The 23,346-nt window shown below is 34.0% G+C and overlaps 1 protein-coding gene across 1 annotated transcript in view; it reads right to left on the minus strand.

Moving 5' to 3' along the window:
• Nucleotides 1-23,346, minus strand: part of CCDC178 (coiled-coil domain containing 178) — a 257,715-nt gene that overhangs the window by 19,354 nt on the left and 215,015 nt on the right. Inside the window, 2 exon segments of the mRNA XM_010946961.3 lie at nucleotides 7,980-8,114; nucleotides 16,854-16,931. Coding sequence (XP_010945263.2) covers nucleotides 7,980-8,114; nucleotides 16,854-16,931 — 213 coding nt within the window.

Consider the following 23,346-nt stretch of genomic DNA (forward strand, 5'->3'; position numbering starts at 1 on the left):
TTACAAAGGTAATAAGGCAAAATGCACTGTTAAGATGTATTTCAGTACCTCTCCTGTCATCTCATATGCCCCTTCCCTATTTTATTTTTCTCCTTAGCACAGAACATTAGGATACCCTTAACTTGTTGACTGGCTTGTATCCCCTACTGAAATGCAAGTTTACAAGGGTTAGACATTTTGTCTATTTTGCTATTACTGTATCTTTTTTCATGAAAAATTTTTTTCTAGTCAAATTTAATAATATTTTCCTTAACGGTTTTCTTCCCTCATTTAAGAAGGGTTTTCTTACCTCAATACTATTCAGTAGTCTGTATTTTAAAAAAGATAGACTTTTAATCCTTATCCTAAATTTATATAAACATATGAAATAATCTATTTTATATTATCCCTCGGATATTTACCTTTGTCCCTCAGATAGCTGCCAAGTGAATAGTCTCATTACATACAATTTGAAATCCTACTCTCATTATATTCCAAATTCTAAATGTTTGTGGGGCATTCCTGTATGCTCTATTTCAGCGCATAGCCTCAGGCCTGCTGCCTGTTTTGTAAAGAAGTTTTACTGGAACACAGTTACATCTATTCATATACTATTTTCTACAGCAACTTTCCTGCTACAAGGCAGGGTTGAGTAATTGTAACAAAGACTGAATGTCCAGCAGAGCTTAAAACATTTACTATTTGATCCTTTAAAGAAAAAGTTTACTAAGTGCTCTATTCTGTTTTATAGATTTTTGATCTATTCCTGAGCCAATATTATGCTGTTTTAATTTAATAAAGATGCTTTTTGATATGTTTTGCTATCCAGTAACCTAAGTTCCTGACCCCAATCCAGCAACAATTTTTCTTTTTTAAAAAATGTCAGATATATTCTTGTTTATTTTTATCTTCCAAAGGCATTTAGAATCACCTTCTCAAGCTTCACTGAAACATCTTGTCTGGATTTTGAGGATGACTATATTAAGTTTATGGAGTTTTCAAATGCAGAAACTTAAAAAATACCTGGTATCTACTCATGCATGAAAATGATAAATATTTACTTTTATTTCAGTCTTTGCTTATGTCTTTTCAGTGTTGCTTAGAAGCTTTCTCCAAAAGGATTGAGCTGACGTTTTATTAGGTTTACTCTTAGGAATGCTACACTTCAGGTTACCATTTTAAAAACTGTCTTATTAATTCTAATGCTTTTCTGGTTGATTCTCCCAGATTTTCTAAGAGAAACACCATATTGGCAGACAATGATGCTAGTTTTGCCCTCTGCCTACACAGTATCTGTACCTCTTATTTTTCTTGGTTTACTACTAAGGCTTCAGCATAGTAATGCACAGTAATGACAATAGACAGGAATGTTTACTTTTGCCTTGATTCCATTAACTTATCATTTAGTATATTTTACCAGGTTAACTTTTGTTCCAAACTCTTTTGTGACTTTTATTAAAGTAAGTATATGTTGTCTTGTTAGCAAATGTTTTTCAGTATATATTGAGTAATTACATGTATCTCTCCTTTAACCTGTCATTATATTAAATTACATTAATATATTTCCTGAAGTTGAATTTCTCAAGAGTTGAATCAAAACTCACAGGTTTTGAGAATAGCAAGCCTAGAAATAAACCTGCACACCTACAGTTAATTAATCTTCGACAAAGGGGGCCAGACAATGGAGAAAACACAGTCTCTTCAGCAAGTGGTGTTGGGAAAGCAGGACAGCCACGTGTAAATCAATGAATTTAGAACACTCCCTCACACCATATACAAAAATAAACTCAAAATGCCTTAAAATGAAAACATAGGACAGGACACCACAAATCTCCTGGAAGAGAACATAGGCAAAGCATTCTCTGACATAAATCATAGCAATGCTTTCCTAGGTCTACCGAGGCAATGGAAATAGAAGCAAAAATAAACAAATGGGACTTAATCAAACTTACAAGCTTTTGCACAGCAAAGGGAACCGTAAACAAAACAGAAAGACAACCTATGAACTGGGAGAAAATATTTGCAAATGAGGCAACTGACAAAGCCTTAATTTCCAGAACATACTAACAGCTTATACAACTCAATAGCAACAACAACAAAACAAACCCAATCAAAAATGGGCAGAAGACCTAAATAAACATTTCTCCAAAGAAGACATATAGATGGCCAATAGGCACATGAAAAGATGCTCAACATTGCTAATTATCAGAGAAATGCAAATCAAAACTACAACGAGGTATCACCTCACACCAGTCAGAATGGCCGTCATTAGAAAGTCCACAAACAATATATGTTGGAGAGGCTGTGGAGAAAAGCAAACCCTCCCACACTATTGGTAGGAATGTAATTTGGTGCAGCTGCTATGGAAAACAGTACGGAGACTCCTTAACAAACTGAAAATACACTTACCATATGATCCAGCAATCCCACTCCTGGGCATATATCTGGAGAAAACTGTAATCTGAAAAGACACATGCACCCCAGTGCCCAATAGTAGCACTATTTACAATAGTCAAGACAATGGATGCAACCTAGATGTCTATCAATAGATGAATGGATAAAGAAGCTGTGGTATATATACACAATGGAATACTACTCAGCCATAAAAAAGTTTGAAATAATGCCATTTGCAGCAACATGGACATAGAGATTACTGATTACTGATTACTTACTAAGTAAAGTAAGTCAGAGAAAGACAAATATTACATGATATCACTTATATACGGAATCTAAAAAAGTGATACAAATGAACTTATTTACAAAACAGAAATAGACTCACAGACATAGAAAACAAACTTATGGTTACCAAAGAGGAAAAGGTTGGGGGAGGGATAAATTAGGAGCTTGGGATTAGCAGATATAAACTACTATATATAATATAGATAAACAAAAAGGTCCTATTGTATAGCACAGGGAGCTATATTCAATATCTTATAATAACCTTTAATGAAAAAGAATGTGTGTGCATATACATATAACTGAATCACTATGCTGTACACCAGAAACTAAGACAACATTGTAAATCAACTCTACTTCAATTAAAAAAAACTCACAGGTTTTGTTATGTGATGCTCTTATTTTCTTTTCTTTTTAAAAAGTTCAAGATGTGCTAATATTTCCTATTGTGATTACAACTTTCAAAATTTTTCTCTAGTTTTCAATCAGTTCTTAATTTTTATAATTTGAAGTTATGTTGTCATGTGCATTAACTTTATGATTGATATGTCTAAACAGGTTATATATTTATCAATATGAAATATTCATATTTGAGTGTTTTAATTTTTTTTTCTTGCCTTGAAGTCTTTCTCTTTTTAAGTCAGAACTTCTTATTCTTCCTTTTCTAGGCTCTTCATTCCATTTCTATTTGTCTGAGGTGCATCTCTTCTGAATGAGATAGATTTTGCTTTTATAATCAATCTGTGAATCAGTTACTTTAAACTGTGTAAAGAAACCATGTAGTTATTATGATTACTAATGTGTTTGGGCTTATTTTGTATATTTTTATATTTTTCTTGTCCTCCTTCCTACATTTTGAATTGTTCAACTTTTTATGGTATTTTTTTTCTCCAGTAGTTTAGGAGTGACAAATCTTATTTCTAGAACATCCAGTAGATATTCTTATTATTGGAAACTATATTTAAATACGTTTTATACTACTGTATAGAACTAATCAGTAATATTTAGCAATTTAATGTTTTTCGTTAATCATAATATCTCTAAATGTATTGTAAAAATTCAAATTTCTGTAATTTCTTTTGTCTCTAAAGAGATCATACACTTTGGAGATTTTCTTTTATATTACATTATTAAGTGATTTTAGATTTTTATCCTGTGTTTCTTCTGACTTCATTTGCACAGTTCTCTTTCAGGAATAGGAAACTGGGCTGTCCCTGTGTGTGTGTGTGTGTGTGTGTGTGTGTCTGTGTGAGAAAGAGGGCAAAAGACAGAGAAAGAAAACTGATTAAATACTTTACTTCTGTGCCATCGAAATTCCTGGCAAAGCACCTCGAGAATGCTTTTGCTTATTAACTACAGAATTGTAGGCACCTACAGCTGAAAAGAATCTTTGAGATTATCACATTCAATCTTAATAAACCAATTAACTAATTCACTTATAATTAATTCACTCAAATATTTTTGAGTACTTACTACGTTAGAACTATAGTTGGTGCCAGAGAGACAAAGATTAACAAGTAAAACGCTTTCCAACTGAGGATGCTCACATTCTAGTGGGTGAAGAGACACAGACACATGCACACATGTTTGTGCAAGGTTGTGTGAGGTTGGGGAGCATTCCGGGAGCAGCACTGCCTGAGCAGCTGCTCTCTGGTTGACTCTGAGACCGTTCGCTTTCCCTCAACCACTGCAGTAACTTCTGCCTGAGCATCAGCAGCGCCATGTTTGGACAGCAACACTTGTTAGAGTATGTGTTCCTACTGCACCCAAACCCACCTTCCAAACCCCTCCATCATTGGTCCAGATGTTTCTCCCTAGAGCTCATCAAAATATTTATGCACTGACCTTCATTTAGCAGACTTTTAGATATTTGCCTTCCAAAGTCTTTTACAATTAAGTTAAGCATTCTAAATTGTATATATTTCATTCTAATTGTATATATTTCACTCTTAAATTGCTGCTTTTGTGTGTATCAATATGGCCCTTAAACTATGCTTTTCAAATATGTACAAAATACTGCCGAGGTGCTTAGCTTTTGAAAAAGTGTAATGGGGCTGTCATTTCCTTTACTCAGATCACAGTATTTGTGCTTATTCAGCCTACTGCCACATTAACACGTAGCCACATCACAATCTTTCGCTTAAATGATGAGTCTTTTTCCCAAATAAGATGCCAAAGAGGTATTAAGTATCACAGCATTAAATAAATAAAACATAAAAAGAGAAAAATAATGATGTTAAAATAAAACAATAGTACTTACTTTCTATGGGCTCACACGTGAGGTTAGGACTGTAAAATATGCTAATATGCTGTCAGAGTCAAGAAGTCTAATGTGCTTGCTAGGGCTGGAACACGGCATTGGTTCCAAGTTTGTAATAGCCTACTTTGGCTCCTATTAAAATTGTGGTGAACTAAAATCCCTATGTGTACATATATAAATGGTTTCTATGTCAAATATATTGATTCTTCATTTCAGATACAGTTCATTTTATAAGTTCCTGCTTGATCATATAATTCAGAAGCTTATCTGGCCCACCTGATTCTCTGCCATTTGCAGATCTGACAGCTATACTTTTTGATGATCTTGCAAGGACTTGCTCCAAGCCCAAGGGTGAAACAAAGTTTCCTTTTTCTGCTCAACATCTATTTTGTATTGCTTTAACTCAGTATCAGTTAAACACAATTTATTTTTCAGAAGGTTCATCTGATGATTTTCTCATCGAATAGTTCACTGATACCTCACGGCATCATTATGATACTACCCTCCCCAATACTGACAAGCTATTAAATCATAAAAGTAGAGCAAAGGCATCTTGTTGTTAAGCAACTTTTAGTCATATTGAGTCAAACTGTAGAGACTGACACCTACACACTCACTGTGTAAACATATTAAGTCACTCTACCATGTTTTCCTATTAAAAATTGGATATAGTAAGTAAAAACAAGATAGGCATGGGATGCTTTCAGATCCCCTTAGTGGCCTTGCTACCACACATCCTAAAAAACAGAGTAAGATTTGAACTATTTTCACTGATGTTTTAAAGCCCCAATGGAGCTTACAATCCTCTACGAATGAGAGCTTAGCAACAAGTAGAAGGAGTTAGCTGCTGAAAATACAGCTGTGGTATGGTGGTACGAACAGAGCATAGCAGGAGGTCAAGGAAGGTCTCAATCAATTCACCTGGCAGAGGAAGGCGGGGGAAGCACCCAGGGAGGATTTTGTAGAGGGGAGGTTTGATTTGAGTCAGGCGTTTTTTAAAGGGGACGGTAAGGGAGAGTATTGCAGAAAGAGGGAAGAGTATAAGCACAGGAGAGGAAGATGGAGTTAAACAGAAAGTGTCATGATTAGTAGGAATTTTGGAGTGGCTGAAAATGACTGAAGGGACTTGTGTGAAGACAGATGAAGCTGGGAGGGTCAGCAGAAGCTGGGTCATGGAGGGCGCTGTCTGCCATGTTGAGGGTTTTGGAGTTGACTTTTTCCAGAAGAATGTACGTGTTCCTATAGTTTCATGGCAAGATCCTGAAGATTGTATTTTTACATTTTTATTAAAAGCCAAAATTAAAATCTTCTAAATTGAAGGCATCTCCAGTAGATAAGAAAAGAATCCACTAAGTTATGCTCCTCAACTCCTCAAATGCAATCCAGCCCGTTGCTGTGTTTCTAAATGCTGAACAGTTCAGTTTTTCTACTGATACGACCCTCTCATTTCTACCCCTTCATTTCAGCTGGTATGTAACCGCCATAAAAATAAGTAATTTAAAATCAAGTTTGGTAAAGAATGTATTGGTGAATTTCTAATGAAAAATTAAAATTAAGGACTATTGAAGATTATAGATTGAGAATTCATTTGACCCATATCTGAATAGCTTCTACTGACATTTTCAATATTTGAAAATACATCCTAATTCGCCGTGAGAATTTATCATTTTTTTTAAAGAATGTTTACATCTGGGGAGAAATATGCGATTTTCCCAAAACAATAATTAGATGCAGGTTACTTTTGAATATTTAAAAGAAAATCACAGGTTATAGCCACTCTATAATTTTTAATACACTAAATGTTAACAGACATATCTAAAGAAAACATACGCTCCTGACTTCTAAAATACTGCAATTACAGTTTATATTCAAGTTTCTGTATGAAAATATATTAAACCTACATATTTTAAACACTACCTTCTCAAAACTTAAAATTTCTCCTCTTATTTAAAATTTTTGTTATAATTCATTATCAATAGAACTCTTCTATAAACCTTGTTAAAGTACATATATAAAGCATATATAAAAAGTATTTATACATATACTTTGTTAAGGTATATATATGCTTTAGATATGGGATACACATCTGTATCTATATATCCATATACTGTCAGAAGAAAATAGCAAAAATGGCCACAAGTAAAAGTGAAATTCGAAATAGCTTTGCAAGTGCTTTGCAACATCCTTTTCTTTAATTATGGTAAAAGTATCATGAAGTGAACATGTAAATAAAATATTGAGAAAATAATTTGGTTTGCTTAGTTTCAGCATGTACTGTTAATACCTCAAGTTAATAAAAATTATGGTTTTTATGGTATTGCTATTTTTGTTTTTTTACAGAGCAGGTACCTCTGTTGTTTTTTTTTAATTTGAACAAGGAGGTGGATGTTTTCTTTTGAGAGGTCATGTATTATACATTTTGCTATATATTTCAAATAGCGAAATATTCCTTTGAAAAAATTTAAGTAGTTTTCATGTAATAGTTACTGTGGGTTTCTAAAATAAGGACAATTGATCCATTAAAAGTTTTTACAGAGAGAAACAGTGAAATTTCATATGCATCTGGTTCCACAGTTACATTCTCGTCCCAAATTGCTTATCCTTCAAGTAAAGCCATCTCCAAGTCTGCTTAGGAGGATGAGACTTTTGCAACAATGCAAGGGGAAAGAAAACAGTTAAATAAAACAAGCACGGGTGTCATTTACACTGAAGTAGATTTCACACAAAAGCAACACAAGGCAACTGCTGACGGTATCTTTTAAACAGCCAAATGGCATCTGTAAAGCCTGAAGATCTGAAAAAAATGTATTTATATCAAATGTATTTATAAAAATCCGTTCTGAGGTTTGTGAGAAATAAGTTCAATCTCCTTTTTTCCCCAAAGTATGCCTGGTATATGTGCTAACTTACTGAATTCATCCTTCATGCAATTCCAGTTTATTAAAGAGGTTAAAAATTTATAAAACTCTGATGGGATATGGTTTTAATGCTTCATCACACTACCCATCATTTGCTTTTCAATCTAGATCAGAATGATCTTTCCTACTTCCCTGCAATCACTTACCTGCACAGCTAATATTTTCTGAATACTCTCTTGAGAGTCTATCTGGAACTTGGCCAGCCTCATCTGGCTGTAGAGGACCACCAGTTCGAAGTGCTTCTGCCACACCTTGTGTATCCTTCTTTGCAGCTGACAGAACTAAAGGGAAGAGGGAGGGGGAAAAAACACAAGTCAGAGTAGGAGAGGAAATTAATGGCGGTGTTCAAGAAGAAGGATGGAGGGAAATATAGAAAGCAGTCAATAGCCCATTCTGCACTGCACGGCCCTGACAGGAATTTCACAGTCTCTTGATTTTTCAGCCCACTCATGTGCATTCATCAGAAACCAGTCACATCTGGCCGCCAGGATGGGGGGTTAATTTTCTCTAAATGCCTCAGCAGTTTTGTTCTAGCTGAGGCAAACTCTGTGACTGCAAAGCTGATGAGTAAAATATTTCTACTTCACCCAGTTTAACTCAAAACCGATAGCCTCGGGACATATTGAAACTTTCTTTAAAAAATAATCTTTTGAAGCTTTTTTGAATGGCACATCAGGTCAAGCCAAAGTTTAAAAACGCAACTTTAAGACTTTGATGGACACCATTGCTTCTTTTTTCCCTCGTAAAGCCTTACCATTGCTTGGCAATGTGTGCTTTCGAGCATGACAAAACTAAAGAGAATTAACTTAGCCATCAACCGCTGAGGGAGAACAATAACAGGGAAGAAATTTCCAGCTAGAACTCCCCATTAATCTGCCTCCCTCTGACCATGTGACACAGAAACATCTCACTGCACCGAAGTACAGTGAACGCAATGTTTAGAAGTGACACTTTAAATATGGAATCTATACAGAGAAAGAAATATTTCTCCTGTGAGGCATTCTCTCTCTTTTGGAAATTTAATATAAAATCAACCAAACAAACAAAAATACACAGTATGAGTGTTACCAAGACAATGTACATTCTCTCCTTCAACAGTTAGCATAGCCACATATTACAGAATTGTTATAATTAGGTTATCTTCAAAGAAATAAGCTTCATAAAAATCAATAGAAAAAAATCTTAAAAACATTTATCCATAATATATTCTGTTACTGAAACCCCTTTTGTTTTTGGTAATGTGGATAATTGCTTACATTGATTTCTTTATAGGGTATTTTGCAGAATGAAAAAACATACGCCAAAAATTTCATGTCAAACATTTCTTCATAAAAAAATAAAAACATGTCCATTTTATATTCTACTTATTGATCTGGTTACTGATTACAGGTAAGACATCCTTTGCAAAACTTCATCAAACAGTGTATATATGACTTTTCTGCATGCATATTTCAATGAAAGAGCTTACTTAAAAATAATCATTTAAAAAATAACTACCTGGTGCTGCATGTGAATTGTTTACCATCGTTATCTTCATTATGAATTGTAACAAGCAATACATAGGTATGTGTGTAAACCCACAAAAAATAAAGCCTCTATTCCTGGTTAATAGGTTAACTTAGAAAAGATAACCTTGAAACTATAGATATTTCGGCTTGCTCAGCTGAAACACATGACCTGAAATTAGTTTACAGGCATTTCAGATAATTTAGGCTATTGAATTAAATAGAAACACCGCTTTTTGAAGAAGAAAATCAGTCAATATTAAATTTTTCCTGTAATATTTTAATATATATTTAAATACATTATTTTAATAATTTTAATATAAAAAATTTTATGTCAACTCTGACAGCCAGTGGGGGGGTATGCTGTATCTTGATATACTCCTTAAGACACCAGGATAGTTTACTCACTGTATTATATTATTATGATAGCCACAAATATGACAAAAGACAAATAACAGATGAGTTCTAGAGGGACTCCTTAAAGAGAAGGTAATGTTTTTACAAGAGGATGTATTTCAACATGTGGAAGTGGGAGCTGGTCAATCAAAGTGAACTGAAGGGTAATATTTCCCATATCCACATCTTAAATGAGAAGCTGCTATATATAGTACGTTGATTTTATTCAGCTTTCTGTATTCTAGATTGAAGTAGCCATAAAGGCCTTAACTTAGTCCATATATGAGCATTAACTGAAGCTACCTAAGTAGAGAAGTTCCTTAAGTATTAATTAAGAAAGAGTAGTATCTTAAAAAATTTCACAAAAATCTATAGCTAATAGGTCTCTGGAAAAAGAAAAACCAGGACAGGGAAAAACTGCAGGCATTCTTGAACCAGAATCCAAAAAAAGTCACATATACATGTGCACATTATTAAAGACAATAAGATGATCAACAATATATATGGGAAAATATTTGAGGCACTAGGAAGGAGGGCTGATTTAAGAGTTGGCCATGATGACAACTCTTTTAGGCAAGCAGTTCTGATAAAAGGCTAATTGTAAGATGTCAGTGGACAGTTGATCACTCAATAAATATTTATTAACTCAATAAAGTGAACTGGTAAAATTTTAGTGGCAAAAGTGAAGCAGTGAACGAGACTCCCCGGAACTTACTAATTAATGAAAGAAGAGGAAATAAACCAAGTAAATGCAAGACTCACAAAATATGTAAGGGGAAAATTAAGGCAATACAGAGTTAAGTCGTGACAGGAAAAGTCCTTCAGGTGGATGCAGAATTTAGGTTGGAACACCAAAGTAACTGAAATGTTTTTTGATCTCTTCCACTTCACTTAACCCAATGTTTCTGGAATGAAACATTCCAATGATTACATTCCTGAGGCTTAATCATTTATTCCTGCACTGATTACATTCCTGGCCTCTCAGTCAGATTTTAGGGAAGGTGGGGTGGGAAGAGGGAGAAAATGGTAGAGAAACACAGAAGGACAGTGAGGGAGACAAACACAGTGGGTGGGGGGTTAGCAAGGGCACTCCGAGGACCTGCCAGGTACTTAGAAGTAAGAATGGAATTTAGAGTCATTGCCAGATGAGCTGGACTGCTGGTTAGCCTCAGGCAAATATCTCAAGAATTTTGGAAGAGAATGGAATATTTTCATAGAAAACGAAGGAGGAAGCATATTAGAGCAGAAAGAGTCATGTTGGGAAGAGATCCTCAATTTCATTGCCCTCACGTTTGTGTAAGAGAAGAGGAAGTGAGGATATTCAACTGTGTCAGGAAACCTGAATCAGGAAGCAGCTGGTGTGTACTCTGAGTCAGTTAAAATAGAAGAAGGAAGGAACAGCCTTCTGACAGTGGTTTCTGACCAGTGTGAATCTGTAGCACATTTGGTAAGCTCGGCTCTTACACCTGCTTTGTGAGCTCTTTGCTGGAGGAAGCCCAAAGATGGAATTCACTGATACTTCTTTTGAGCTAGTGATCATTATGTACATGCTCATGAAGAGGAAGATCAGTCAGTGTCCATTTTGACACGGTGCTGGTGATCTTCTGTCAATATGAACATTGTATATAAAGTAAATTTGTGAGCATTTGTGAGCACTGCATATAATGTACGGTATATATTTATACGTTTGATAAAAATACCTCCTGATGAAATTTGATTAGGCTCTTGAAATTTATTAATTTATTTTAAAGCGTGATACTCTTTGACAGTAAAATAGAGTAAATTAATGTTGTCACTTACAAGAATGAGAGAATCTCTATTTTCCTGTTTTAATACACCGAATTATATGGATTCTGTTTTTAATCCAAGTTATTCTGATTACCTACATAAATTCATGACAGGTGCTAACTCCTATATATCACATAAACCTGGCCTTAATACTACATGTTATAATGCATATATTACAATACACAAAGCCCTCTAATTATATGGGTTTAGATTTATATTATTTTATTGTTGTTATGCATGTAAAAACAATACAATATGCTAAGAATAAAATAACACTAACTGATACTGCAATTCTAGGTTTCAAAAACATTATCACTAGCCATAACCAAATTAGCACCAAAATATTGCCTTATACCATTCCTATGTTTTCAGTATTGAGATTAGAAATTTCAAAGCACCACATTCTCAGGTATTTTCCAGGGCCAGGCTGGAGCATAGGATGATCTGGTTTGTATCATGGAGGATGTAAGAATAAAGTTAAGCCTTGCTATACCTTGCCCAAAGGGGACAATTGGGACATGTTGGGAAGAATGGGGTAAAATAGTGCTGAGTATATTTGTTATTTACTGTCAGAGATATAAAGTGTTCATTTAAATGTGATTTTAAAAATAGGCCCTCAAATTATTTGATAATCTTCCCTTTAAGAAGTTAAACAGCAATTCCCTTCCCTTGGAGTGTGGGCTGGACTTAGTGACTCTCTTCTAAAGAACACACATACACACACACACACAGCTGTGGCTTCTGTCCTGGGTTTTCTCTCTCTCATTCTCTCAGATCATTTGATATGAGGGAAGCCAGCTCCCATGCTGTGTGAGCAGCTCTGTGGAAAGACCCACATGGTGAGGAACTGAGGTTTTTTGTTTTGCCAACAGCCCCATGAGTGATCTTGGAAGTAGATTCTTCAGCCTGTTCAGATGATTGCCACCCTGACCAGCCTGACTGCAACCTTGTAGGAGACCCTGAGCCAAAACCACCCAGCTAAACAGCTCCTAATTCTTGACCCTCAGAAACTTTCTGAGAAAATACATGCTTTTTTGGTTTAAGCTGTTAAGATATGGCACAATCTGTTATGCAGCAATAGTAACAATAGGTTCTTAACTCTTCTTTTCCTCTCTCTTTGCCTAGCAAGAGAATAATTTACCATCCCTGTTTTCTGAATGAGAGGCAACACTGCTCTCCTAATTCATTGCTTGATAAAAGACTGAAAATGCAAATGATTTATTAGTAGTAAGAGAGTGATTAATAAATACTTATTGATTGATGGAATATAGTTTGCACCATCTAGGAGCTTATTACTTTAATTGAAGACAGTATAGAGGGACTATAATTTAATAGTTCTAGAAATTTAAAAATGGTTTGTTACCAACAAATATTTCAAGTAACACATCAATATATTAAAGAAGAAATAATCATCCCCAAAAGAAGTTGATATGAATCAACACTGAACAGAAGCAAGCAACAATGAAATAATTATCTACCAAAATGGAAAGGAACACAGAAAATTTCTTTAACCCGATAGAAGGTATAAACCAAAACATTCCAACAAATATTTTACTAAATAGAGATAATTCAGACACATTCTTATGCATGTCAAGACAAAATAAAGTAAGGATATCAGGAATCAATGCTTCTTTTTAAAATTTTACTGGCCAAAGCAATAAGAAAATAAAAGAAGATACATATAAGAGGAAGAATATCTACATAGAAAATTTAAGAGACTCTACAAACCAACAGGAGGTAATAAGAGTTTAGGAACTTCTTCGCCTACAAGATCAGCACTGAAAAAAAATCAAGTGTTTAAAAAATCAGTAATAACCAATTTTGAATTGTAATTTTTGAAATCCCAGTCATAATCCAATGTAAAATGTAAAATAGCTAGGTTTCAATCTGTTAAAGAATATGTAGGATTTTATAGAGAAAATTAAAAAACATTTTTGGAAAACGTAACATAAGGACTGATAATGGAGAGAGATAAAATGTCTATATGTGGGAAGAGAGGACCATGGGCATTTCAGTATTTCACAAAGTAGTCTATAATCTCATCAGGGTTCATGCAACTTGACCTAAAATTTATGTGGAAGAACAAAGGATTTGGAAGAGCTAAGGCAATTGTGAAATAGGAGAATGAGCTCAAGGAACTTGCCATGTAATATATAAAATCTGTCTTACAGCTGTAGGAACTAAGAGTAATACTAGCATCAGAATGGATAAACATCATTTGATCAAAAAAGAAAGCCGCACCACAGAGACGGTCATGGAAAATATAGAAATATGAAATATGACAGAGATGGTATTCAAGTCAGTGCAGAAAGGTTAGCATAATTGGTTTACCCTGTACAAGAATCTAACAGAAAATTAGATCTCTGACTCACAATATACATTAAAATAAAAGCAAAGTAGATTAAAATGAGAAAATCTAAACTTTAAGATTTTTACATAAAAATATGACAGAATACCTTTATGACTTTTATGTGGTGAAGGTTTTCTAAACTAAATATTAAAATAATAAATTCTAATGGAAAGCATTGATACATTTAATTACATTCAAGTTTTTTAAAAAAACTCAAGAGTAATAAAATAAGCCACAGGCTTAGAGAAGATATTAGCAATACTTATATATTACAAGGGTTAAATTCTTTATCATAGAAAGAGCCCCTAGAAATAAATAAGAGAAACAATACAAACGATGAACCAGAAAAATGGGTAAATGATACAAATAGGCAACACACAGAGAAGGAGATTTATCTGGTCTATATAAACATTTGAAAACATGTTCAGTCTTTAGTAGAGAACAAATAAATATACTTCACACTCATCAGACTGGCAATTATTAAAAAAAAAAAAAAACCTGTTCATACCAGTCATTGGTAAAGATGTGGAAAAATATGAACTTTCATATGCTGTTCAAATTTGTTTATAATTTGAGACAAAGACTTTAAACAGCAATTTTCCATTATATATTGGAGTTAAGTTTCCCTTTGATTCAGCAATTATCCTTAAATCTACATATTCTAGTCAAGTGGTTCTCAAGGCCAGAAGGATCAGTATCACCCCAGAGCTTCTTATAAAAACAAGCATTGAGACCCACTGAATTAGAAACTCTGGGGCCCGGCAATTGGTATTTTAACAGACCTGAAGGTGACCTACCATACGCTGAAGTCTGAAAGATACTGCTTTTGAAAAACAGTTATAATATGTTCTCAAGGAAACAAAATAACGTTCATTTACAGCATTAATTGCAATAGTGAAAATTTGGAAATAATCTGTCTACACTTAAGTAATGAAAAAAATACACTGTGTTATGACCATACCTTAAACCCTAGCATTTAAAATAAATACATTAAAATTGCAAGTGATATACACTAGTATATATTATATATAAAATTGGTATAACATTGACATAAATAAAAAATAAAAACCAACAGTTATTTTAAATTAATTACTACATTAACAGTTTTAAAAACACAGAAGAAATGTAAACACTAAAAAAGGCTGGTAATTAACTCTGAGAAAAGAGGAGGAAAATAATACTAGGAACAGGCAGGTAGAGGGTTTTGAGCATATCTCTCTACACTGCTTTAATCATCCAAAGAGAACATGTCAAATGTCAAGATACACAGAACTGGCAAAGGTACACAAAAATGTATCACTAATATTTATGTACATACTTACAGCTAACATATAACTATAATTTATTGTATGTTTAGTTGTTTCATTAAAAAAACCGGCTAAGCTGACATCTCTGCAAGAAAAGTATCCTCTATATTTTGCGACTTGGGATTACTTTTAGGAATTTATTGTAATCTGTTTTTTAAAAAAATATCCTATAACATCTGCCCATCTGCTAACATAAAATTTTTTTTTCAGTAAAACAAGATTCTTCTTAGGTATCCCCTTAATATCATCTTACCCATGATAAAAGAACAACCCAAAATATTAAAGGAGTTTACACCAATACAGAAAAAATGAATACTTTCAGACACTTCACAGATTGCTAAAAATTTTGGGATTTTCCCCCACCCTGCTCACATATTTAATACTGTTGTTGAAGAGTAACGTTATAACTTATTTCATGCTAAACTGAAGACAGACATACGTAGCCTATTTGCATGAGAATCTATGTTTGCTGGAATTAGGGGAACATCCGTTTGAAAAAGCACAAGGATACATAAAACTGATTAATAGAGCTTTGGAGAAAGTTATTTATAATCCCTCAAATTAATCCTTAGACTACAATTGATTTTTTTCTTGTGATTTGAATTTTCTAAAATTATTAAGAAATAATGAAGATTAGATCCCTTGTAGAAAAATGGCAGTAACATATTTATGTCAGCCATGTTGCTACCATGAAGACACTTTGATAAGTCAAAGTTTTAAAAGGCAACAACAGATATTAACAATATATTATGCTAGATAAAAAGAAATTTTTGTAAGCTTATACATACATTGCATATTACTGTGTGGAAACAATAGTAGACTAATCTTTTTTTTCTTTAAAAAATTCCTTAAATTGTCTCTGGGCATTACAGAACATAAATATCATTGCAAACATGCTTTAGATAAAATTAAATCATTTTTAGAGGCATATGGTGCCAAAAATTAACTCCCCAAAGACATAATTTAACTGGCTTTTGCAATTTAGGAACCCTGGGAAAAAGAAAGAGAACATTTCAAGGAAATGAGAAGTGTCCTTATAATGAATTTCTGCTTATAAGAATCAGACATAACAACAGTCTTTTTAATTAAAATACAAATACCATATGTATAGTTATCTGAAAATGAACTATAAATTGTTTTGCCACAAAACAAAGACCAGTCAATACTGAAAACACAGAAGTCCCTTAAAATACAAAGATATACTTGGCAGGACTGCTAGTTCATGGACAGCACTCAAAGTTCTTTGTCTTTGAATATGATTTGTCCATTATCAGACGTGTTTTCAATGCCATTATTGAAGATTTGACTATATGAGAGAGTTTTAAACAATACCTCATTTGGAGTTTTCAGAAGAAAAATATTCTTGAAAAATCTGACGGTAGTTTAAAAGAACACAGATTTTTTTTTTTTTGCATATACATGAAAAATCCATTAGATGCAACATTCAAACAGGAAATTAATCAATCACTGCAATAAACAACCGTCATCAATGCAACACGTAGGACAAATACGAGACTTGTGGAACATTCTACATTCTTCAAGTAGAAATCACTCCCCAGTATACTGGGGTGGGGAATTGGGAGTGCGTATGTGGTGCTGGTGATGTGTGACAATGGTAAGAGGTTACAGGATTTCTGAAGGAAGGATCTGTGTATGCATGGATCAACTCATCACTGGTATCTGAAAATCTGAAAGTTCATCTTATGTGGCTGCTAGTGAGCTTGGGGATTTCATAGGTGAGAAGCCTGCAGCCTAAGAATAGAAATATTATGAAGGATTTTTACTGTGGGAGAAAATTAAAGCCTTTCAGATAATCTGCTTGTGCTTCTTACCTATAAACATAGTCAAATAAATAATCTAACTGTACAAGCAGCTCTAAGAAAAAATTATGTGTAATTGACAAAAAAAGAGAAAAATCCTATATTCTGCAGATTTGCATTTGTACCTTAGGTAATTCAATTAAAATCATATTTAAAGCTTTGAAAAAATATGAGAGAGAGAGAGAGACAGATAGATAGGTAGATAGGTAGATAGAAAGATAGAAACACGCATATAAGTCATTCACTTGCACAAGACTATTAAAATAATGGTTATCATTTCTGACTGGCTTGTTATAAGGTTCCATATACTGAAAGCATAATGCCTTCCTCTATTTGTGACAGATAAATAGAACTGATAAGGGAAGATATGTGCCTGAAATTTTAACTCAACAGAGTGATGTAAAGAGCAGCTCACAAGGCAAACAGCATAAGCCCTATCAGTTCTGTTTATTGTAATAACCCAAACAATGGCAATTACAAACTACTCCACAGACTTTTGGCACGGCAGGAATGACAGATATACAAAATCCAGTTAATACTGATCTTTTTATAGTACTCAGTTACCAAGCCACACATGTACGCTATACAAATCTCAAAAGTAATGAGATATTTCTTTATTATCAAATCCGTTCCACAGACTGGTGTTAAAGATCACACAGCTCATTTCTAGAAATCTCCTTTGTCAACTGCTTAGGTATACTTAAGAAAAATAAAAGTCACATGCATTCCCAAACCTGGAGCTGGCCTTTAAGGAAATTAATACAGAACTACTCTACTACTCTAATTATGTAAGTTATAATACATTTCAAAACTCTGTATTTGAAACTCTGCTAATACATAAAAACCCTGATGGCATGAGAGAAGTCAAGCCAATCCGCAACAGACACTACTAATTCTCAAAGTTAATAGTTAAAGATCAAGTCTATCCCTTTTTATGAATATGTGCATGTTTCTTTTGTATACATTACAAATAAAACACATTATGACACATAACAGATAACAAAGCCAATATTTTTACATACTTACTAGCAGTAATAAGCTGAAAAACTTAGCTTTCTTAGTTTCATAGCTATCTGGTTCTGGAATAAAACTACTGCATTCTAATGGATATCTCACTTAAAAATTATAAAGATAATAATTTAGATATTTTGTTTACTTATATTACTAAGTTTCACTCATAATTCCAATGAACAGTTTACAAGGAAAGATTACATTCTGAATTCTAAAACTGTTGTTCCCTCTGATTTAAAAAGAGATGTTAAGCCAATAATAAAAAAATTTTTTTAAAATTTCAATAGAAATTAATACTCACAAAAAAGTCACACTGCCCAAGTGAAAAGTAACTCATTTTAAAAAGTTGAAAATGGAATCACATGAAGGTTAAAACTGGCAGGTGATGCCATCACCGTATTTTAGAGATGAACATATTCTTAGTTTCCATTTCCTTGCCTGCCTGTCAGTCATTTGTCCAAGTGTAATTAAATCCCTTGATTTTAAAATGTGGCCAAATGAATGCCCTAAGCAGGCTCTTTTGGTGTTCATTTATGAGCTGTGGTTGAACAATTTTCTTTGATGATTATTCACAGTATATCTTTACTGTCTTATGAGACCCACCTGTTTCAATGCAAATGAATCAAGGGGATACTTCAAAATAGCATTTACCTAAAATCAATTCACAATAAAAACACTATATCAAAAATGATTAATTATAGAGCTCACTGGTTTATTTCAAATTTTCAAGAAAAAATACAGTATTTTTCAACTTTAAAAATATCAAGTTCAGTTGTAAATATCTCCGGTAACTTTATTTCATTTACACATGAGTAAACATAACCATTTCTGAAATTATTTGTTTTAAACTATTTGAAAATTTCAACTGCAAGTGTAAAGAAAATGTACAACACATTCATGCAATGGATGGGGGGAACCTAGGGACAGAAAGAAACTATAAGAAACAGGGGTCACATAAGGATGAACTTCTTTATGAACTACATCTAGAACGCAAAAGTCTTAGGACCTTATTCTTGTCTTGACTTTTTGTTACTGATCTAGAATTTCTCTGGGGCTAGAAGGATTTAAGCAATTAGAAGAAAATCTGCAAAACAGTGCAAATTGTCACGGTTGCCAAAAATTTACTAACCCGTTTCTTGGCTTGAACCAGAGTATCTAACTGAATCTAGGTAACAACAAATATTATCAAAGAAATATGCATAATAATAAAGCAATGCTTTTAATGTATCAGTAACTAATCCCATTCTGAACATTATGAACTAAATTCCAGAGTACTCAGAAATCTGAAAAGTACAATGGTAGCAATGATTAATGTAAATGGAATGACAGTAATACATAGTAAGGAAATTAGAGATGTACTGCCACATTTTGGAAATTTCTGGTGGTAGTAGTGAGCGGATCATTGGATATTTGAAAGCTCAAGCAGACCTAGGCACTAGCATGCTATATGACTTTGGGTGACAGTGTCATGTGAACCTTAATTGACTCATCAAACAAGTGTAATAATACTAAACTGAACTGTCAGTAGGATACGTGGCCACTTGGCATTTCCACTTCTGCAGAGGCATTTATTTGAAAGTCTCTTGTCTCCTCCTCTCTTTCCACTTCTTTAGCTCCTTCACACTTCAGACGCCTCCAACCACTTCACTAAAATGGCTCTAGCAAAGATCATGTGTGGCATCTGATATGGTTACATCCTTACTAGTCCTTGAAAGTCCTTCCTTTTTAGGAATTATAAAGTGTATGGCATTGTAGATCAGTGAGGAAGGGACAAACTATGAAAAAAAATTGATCAAGTCTTTATACTGTATGTAAAAGTAAATTCTATATATACTAAAAACTTAAATGTGAAAAGTAAATTTTAAAACATTTAGAAGAATTCTAAGAAAATGTCTACATACATAAAGGAAAGGATTTTTGAATTCTACTTCATCAGAATGTTTTTCAACAAAAAACACCATAAAATGAAAAAAACATTAAGCCGCAATTGGGAGAAAATATTTGTCACATACATAACTAACAAAATACCAGCCTCTAAGATGTATCTATAATCTTAGATATATGAGCAATACCAATATAAGAAAACCTGATGATAAAATGGCCAAAAGACATTTCTTCACATGAGAAAACAGTAACAGCGTATTAGTAATTTTGAAAAGGGAAGTTAGTAATACAATGGGATACTATTTTATATTCATTAGATTATGGGCAATTATTTGTTTGAAATAATAATAAATTACATAGTATATATTTATATCATAATGATTATTTGTTGAGCATTTGCTGTATGCTTTGCACTGTGCAAAATACTTCACTTACAATATCTTATTTATTCTTATATAAAATGAGTACTATTATCATTTTATAGGCTAGATGTAGGATTTTTAGCAAGATTAATAAATAATGTGTTATGTAATGATGAAGCCTGGATTCAAATATATGTCTGTCTGACTTCATATACTGTACTTTAAACCATTACACTTGATAGTTTTGCTGAAAAAAATTAAACAGTTAACTTGGGTACCTAATGTGTGCCTATAAATTTTCAAGGCATCGAATACATAGACATGAACAAGAGTCCAGGACAATCACGCCTAATGGAATTCACAACCTACTGGGGGACAGGACTTCAGGAGTGTGCAACAAATAAATATACAGTTACAAAATATGATTTATGTTATGAAAGATATAAGACATGGTGCCACGAGACTTATAAGAGAAGATGGTGGTAGTGTCCACAGTGGAGGAGGTAGCTTCATGTAAGCTTGAGAATTTTTTCTCAAAATTATTAATAAGCAAATTTTAACTCAGATACTCTTTATTTTCTTTGTTAAATAGTTAAATACTGTCCCTTCCCTTCCAACTCTCTCACTGCACTTGCCCCAGTCCCTTGTGTTTTCATGCTATATACCCTGGCTGCTTCCCAACTTGGTTCTTCAAAGTCTACATAGAGAAGTCTTCTGATCTCCTTCCTACACTCCCAATAAAACTTTTCTATGTTTGACCCTTTCTCCTCTGAATTTCCCTTTTGTGACACATCCCTACGTGAGCTATGTACTTCAATTAACCAATCTATATTTCATATATCAATTCCCTCCAAGAGATTTGTGTTAATTATTCCATTTATTTAAAAAGGACCTCTGCCTATTGCTTTAACTAAAGGAGATCAAATGAAAGGAATTTTAGATACTGTATTGTGTTCGTGGTAAATAGTACAGAGATAATGGGAACTTCTATGCCTTCTCAAATCATATCTCAAATGTGGCTACATACGCTGTAAATTCAATGTGTAGACACTTAGTCATAGCCCTTGGAATAAATGAAAGTGTAATAGTTGAACCAATTTTATTATATTTTCTGTCATGTTAGTATAAGTACTGTCAAATCAAACAATTGTTTTTTTCTTTCACTTTGACTAAATGAGCTTTGTGGAGATCTAGTCACTCCGTTATTTTGACAGCTTGTTCTGCTCATTACATGATATGTGGGATTATCAAATCAATAAGATCTCGCTGTATCTCAAATACATTATAAAATGGGATAAACCTTCTGAATATTTCTACATACAAGTTTCAAGTCAAATTTAAAGTCAGAAGGTAAAATTTAAAACAAAGAAGCTGACACATAAAACTGGCATTCCTAAGCCACGGCTCATGGACATTCAGAAGTTGCTTCAGAAGCAAGTTTGAAAAAAAAAAAAGAAAAGACACAAGATGATAGCTGAGAAAATTTTGAAACCTTAGCATAAATGGGAGAGAAAGGTAAATGGACATCATGAAAAAATGAGGAGGCTTCAGAGAGACAAGAAAGGTAAAATTATTTTAAAAATGAGAAGGACCAATGGTAGTTGTTTGTGTCTGCCTTCTCTGCTAGACCATTAGGTCTGTGAGGGCATGGTTCATGTGAAACCCATTTTTGTGTTCCCTGAACCTCATTCAGGGCCAGATGCATGGAAATTCCTCAACAAATACTATTTGAATGATTTAATTAATAAATATAAGGTCTTTAATGAGTGTCAAGGAAGCTGGGTTCTTTTCACTTGAGTTACAACAAATCATACATTGTAAAATTTTTTAGCTATTACGTCTATTGAACCAACAACCCAGGTTAACACTGTACAATATACATTTGCACTACAGCAGAGATGACTACTCCATGAGGAACCCTTTCTGAGGCATCTCCCTGCCCTAAGCCAAAATACTTCCTCCACCATGCTCCCGTAGAGGTCTAATAGTATCTCTAATAAAGCTTATGCCACGTTTAATTATAAATTTTTTTAACATGCAAATTTTGCCAGTAGATTCTGGGCACACTGAGCAGAAGATATGCTTGCTTTGTTCCCAATTGTTGCACCACGTTGCTTAGCTCCGTAGACGGAAGTCAACATTTGTTACATGAGGGTATGAGAGAGCACACAGTGGAAGGGTAAATCATGTCCCCCTTTCCCAAGATATCTACATTCTAATCCTTGGCTCCTGAGACTGCATTACCTTAAATGGCAAAAGGGACTTTGCAGATATAATTAGGTTAAAGATGTCGAGATGGGGAGACTATCCTGGATTACCCAGGTGAGCCCAGTGTCACGAGAACCCTTATAAGAGGGAGGCAGGAGCATCAAAGGCAAAGGAAGTTATGTGAAGACGGAAAACGTCAGTGAAGATGGCATGACACTATGCTCATGTCACTGGGAGGAGGGAGCTAATGAATTCAAGCAGCCTCTAGAAGCTGGAAAAGGCAAGGCAACATTCTTAGAGGCTCCTACCTACACTTTAGCTTTAACTCAGTGAGACTGACTTTGGACTTCTGACTTCCAGAACCATATGATAAATCTGTCTTGCTTTAATTATTCCTCCATTACTTCCAGTCCCAAGAAATACAAATTGCAAAGTTCAACTTAGGTAGTTTGAAGGGAAGGTGTGGAGTAGATAGACAAAATTTCTCACCTAATTTCAAGGGAGCACAATCTTCTCTTCCCCTTCAATAAATATGTACTGACCACCTAATACTTGCATAAACATACAAGGAGACATGGGATATGCAACACTGTATGAGACACGATGCTTGTGCATTTCAAACCTGCAAAGGCCAGGCACACGTGTGTAAAAATATGACCAGCAGCATAAAGTAGCCCTTGTGAAATATCAGAGAACGTTAGAGGAGTTCAAATGGATTGAAATCATTCTAGATGCTATGGTCCAGGATAGCTTTCTAGACACAGTGGGTCTCAAATAAGACCTCCAAAGAAAGGAAAGGAATCTTCTGGGTTGGGGGCTAAAAAAGGTCATTCGAATAAGAGGGAGAAAGATGAGCAAAGAAAGCTGTCCTGAAGGAATCAG

The sequence above is a fragment of the Camelus bactrianus genome, chromosome 24 (genome assembly GCF_048773025.1).
Source record: "Camelus bactrianus isolate YW-2024 breed Bactrian camel chromosome 24, ASM4877302v1, whole genome shotgun sequence".
Taxonomy (NCBI): domain Eukaryota; kingdom Metazoa; phylum Chordata; class Mammalia; order Artiodactyla; family Camelidae; genus Camelus; species Camelus bactrianus.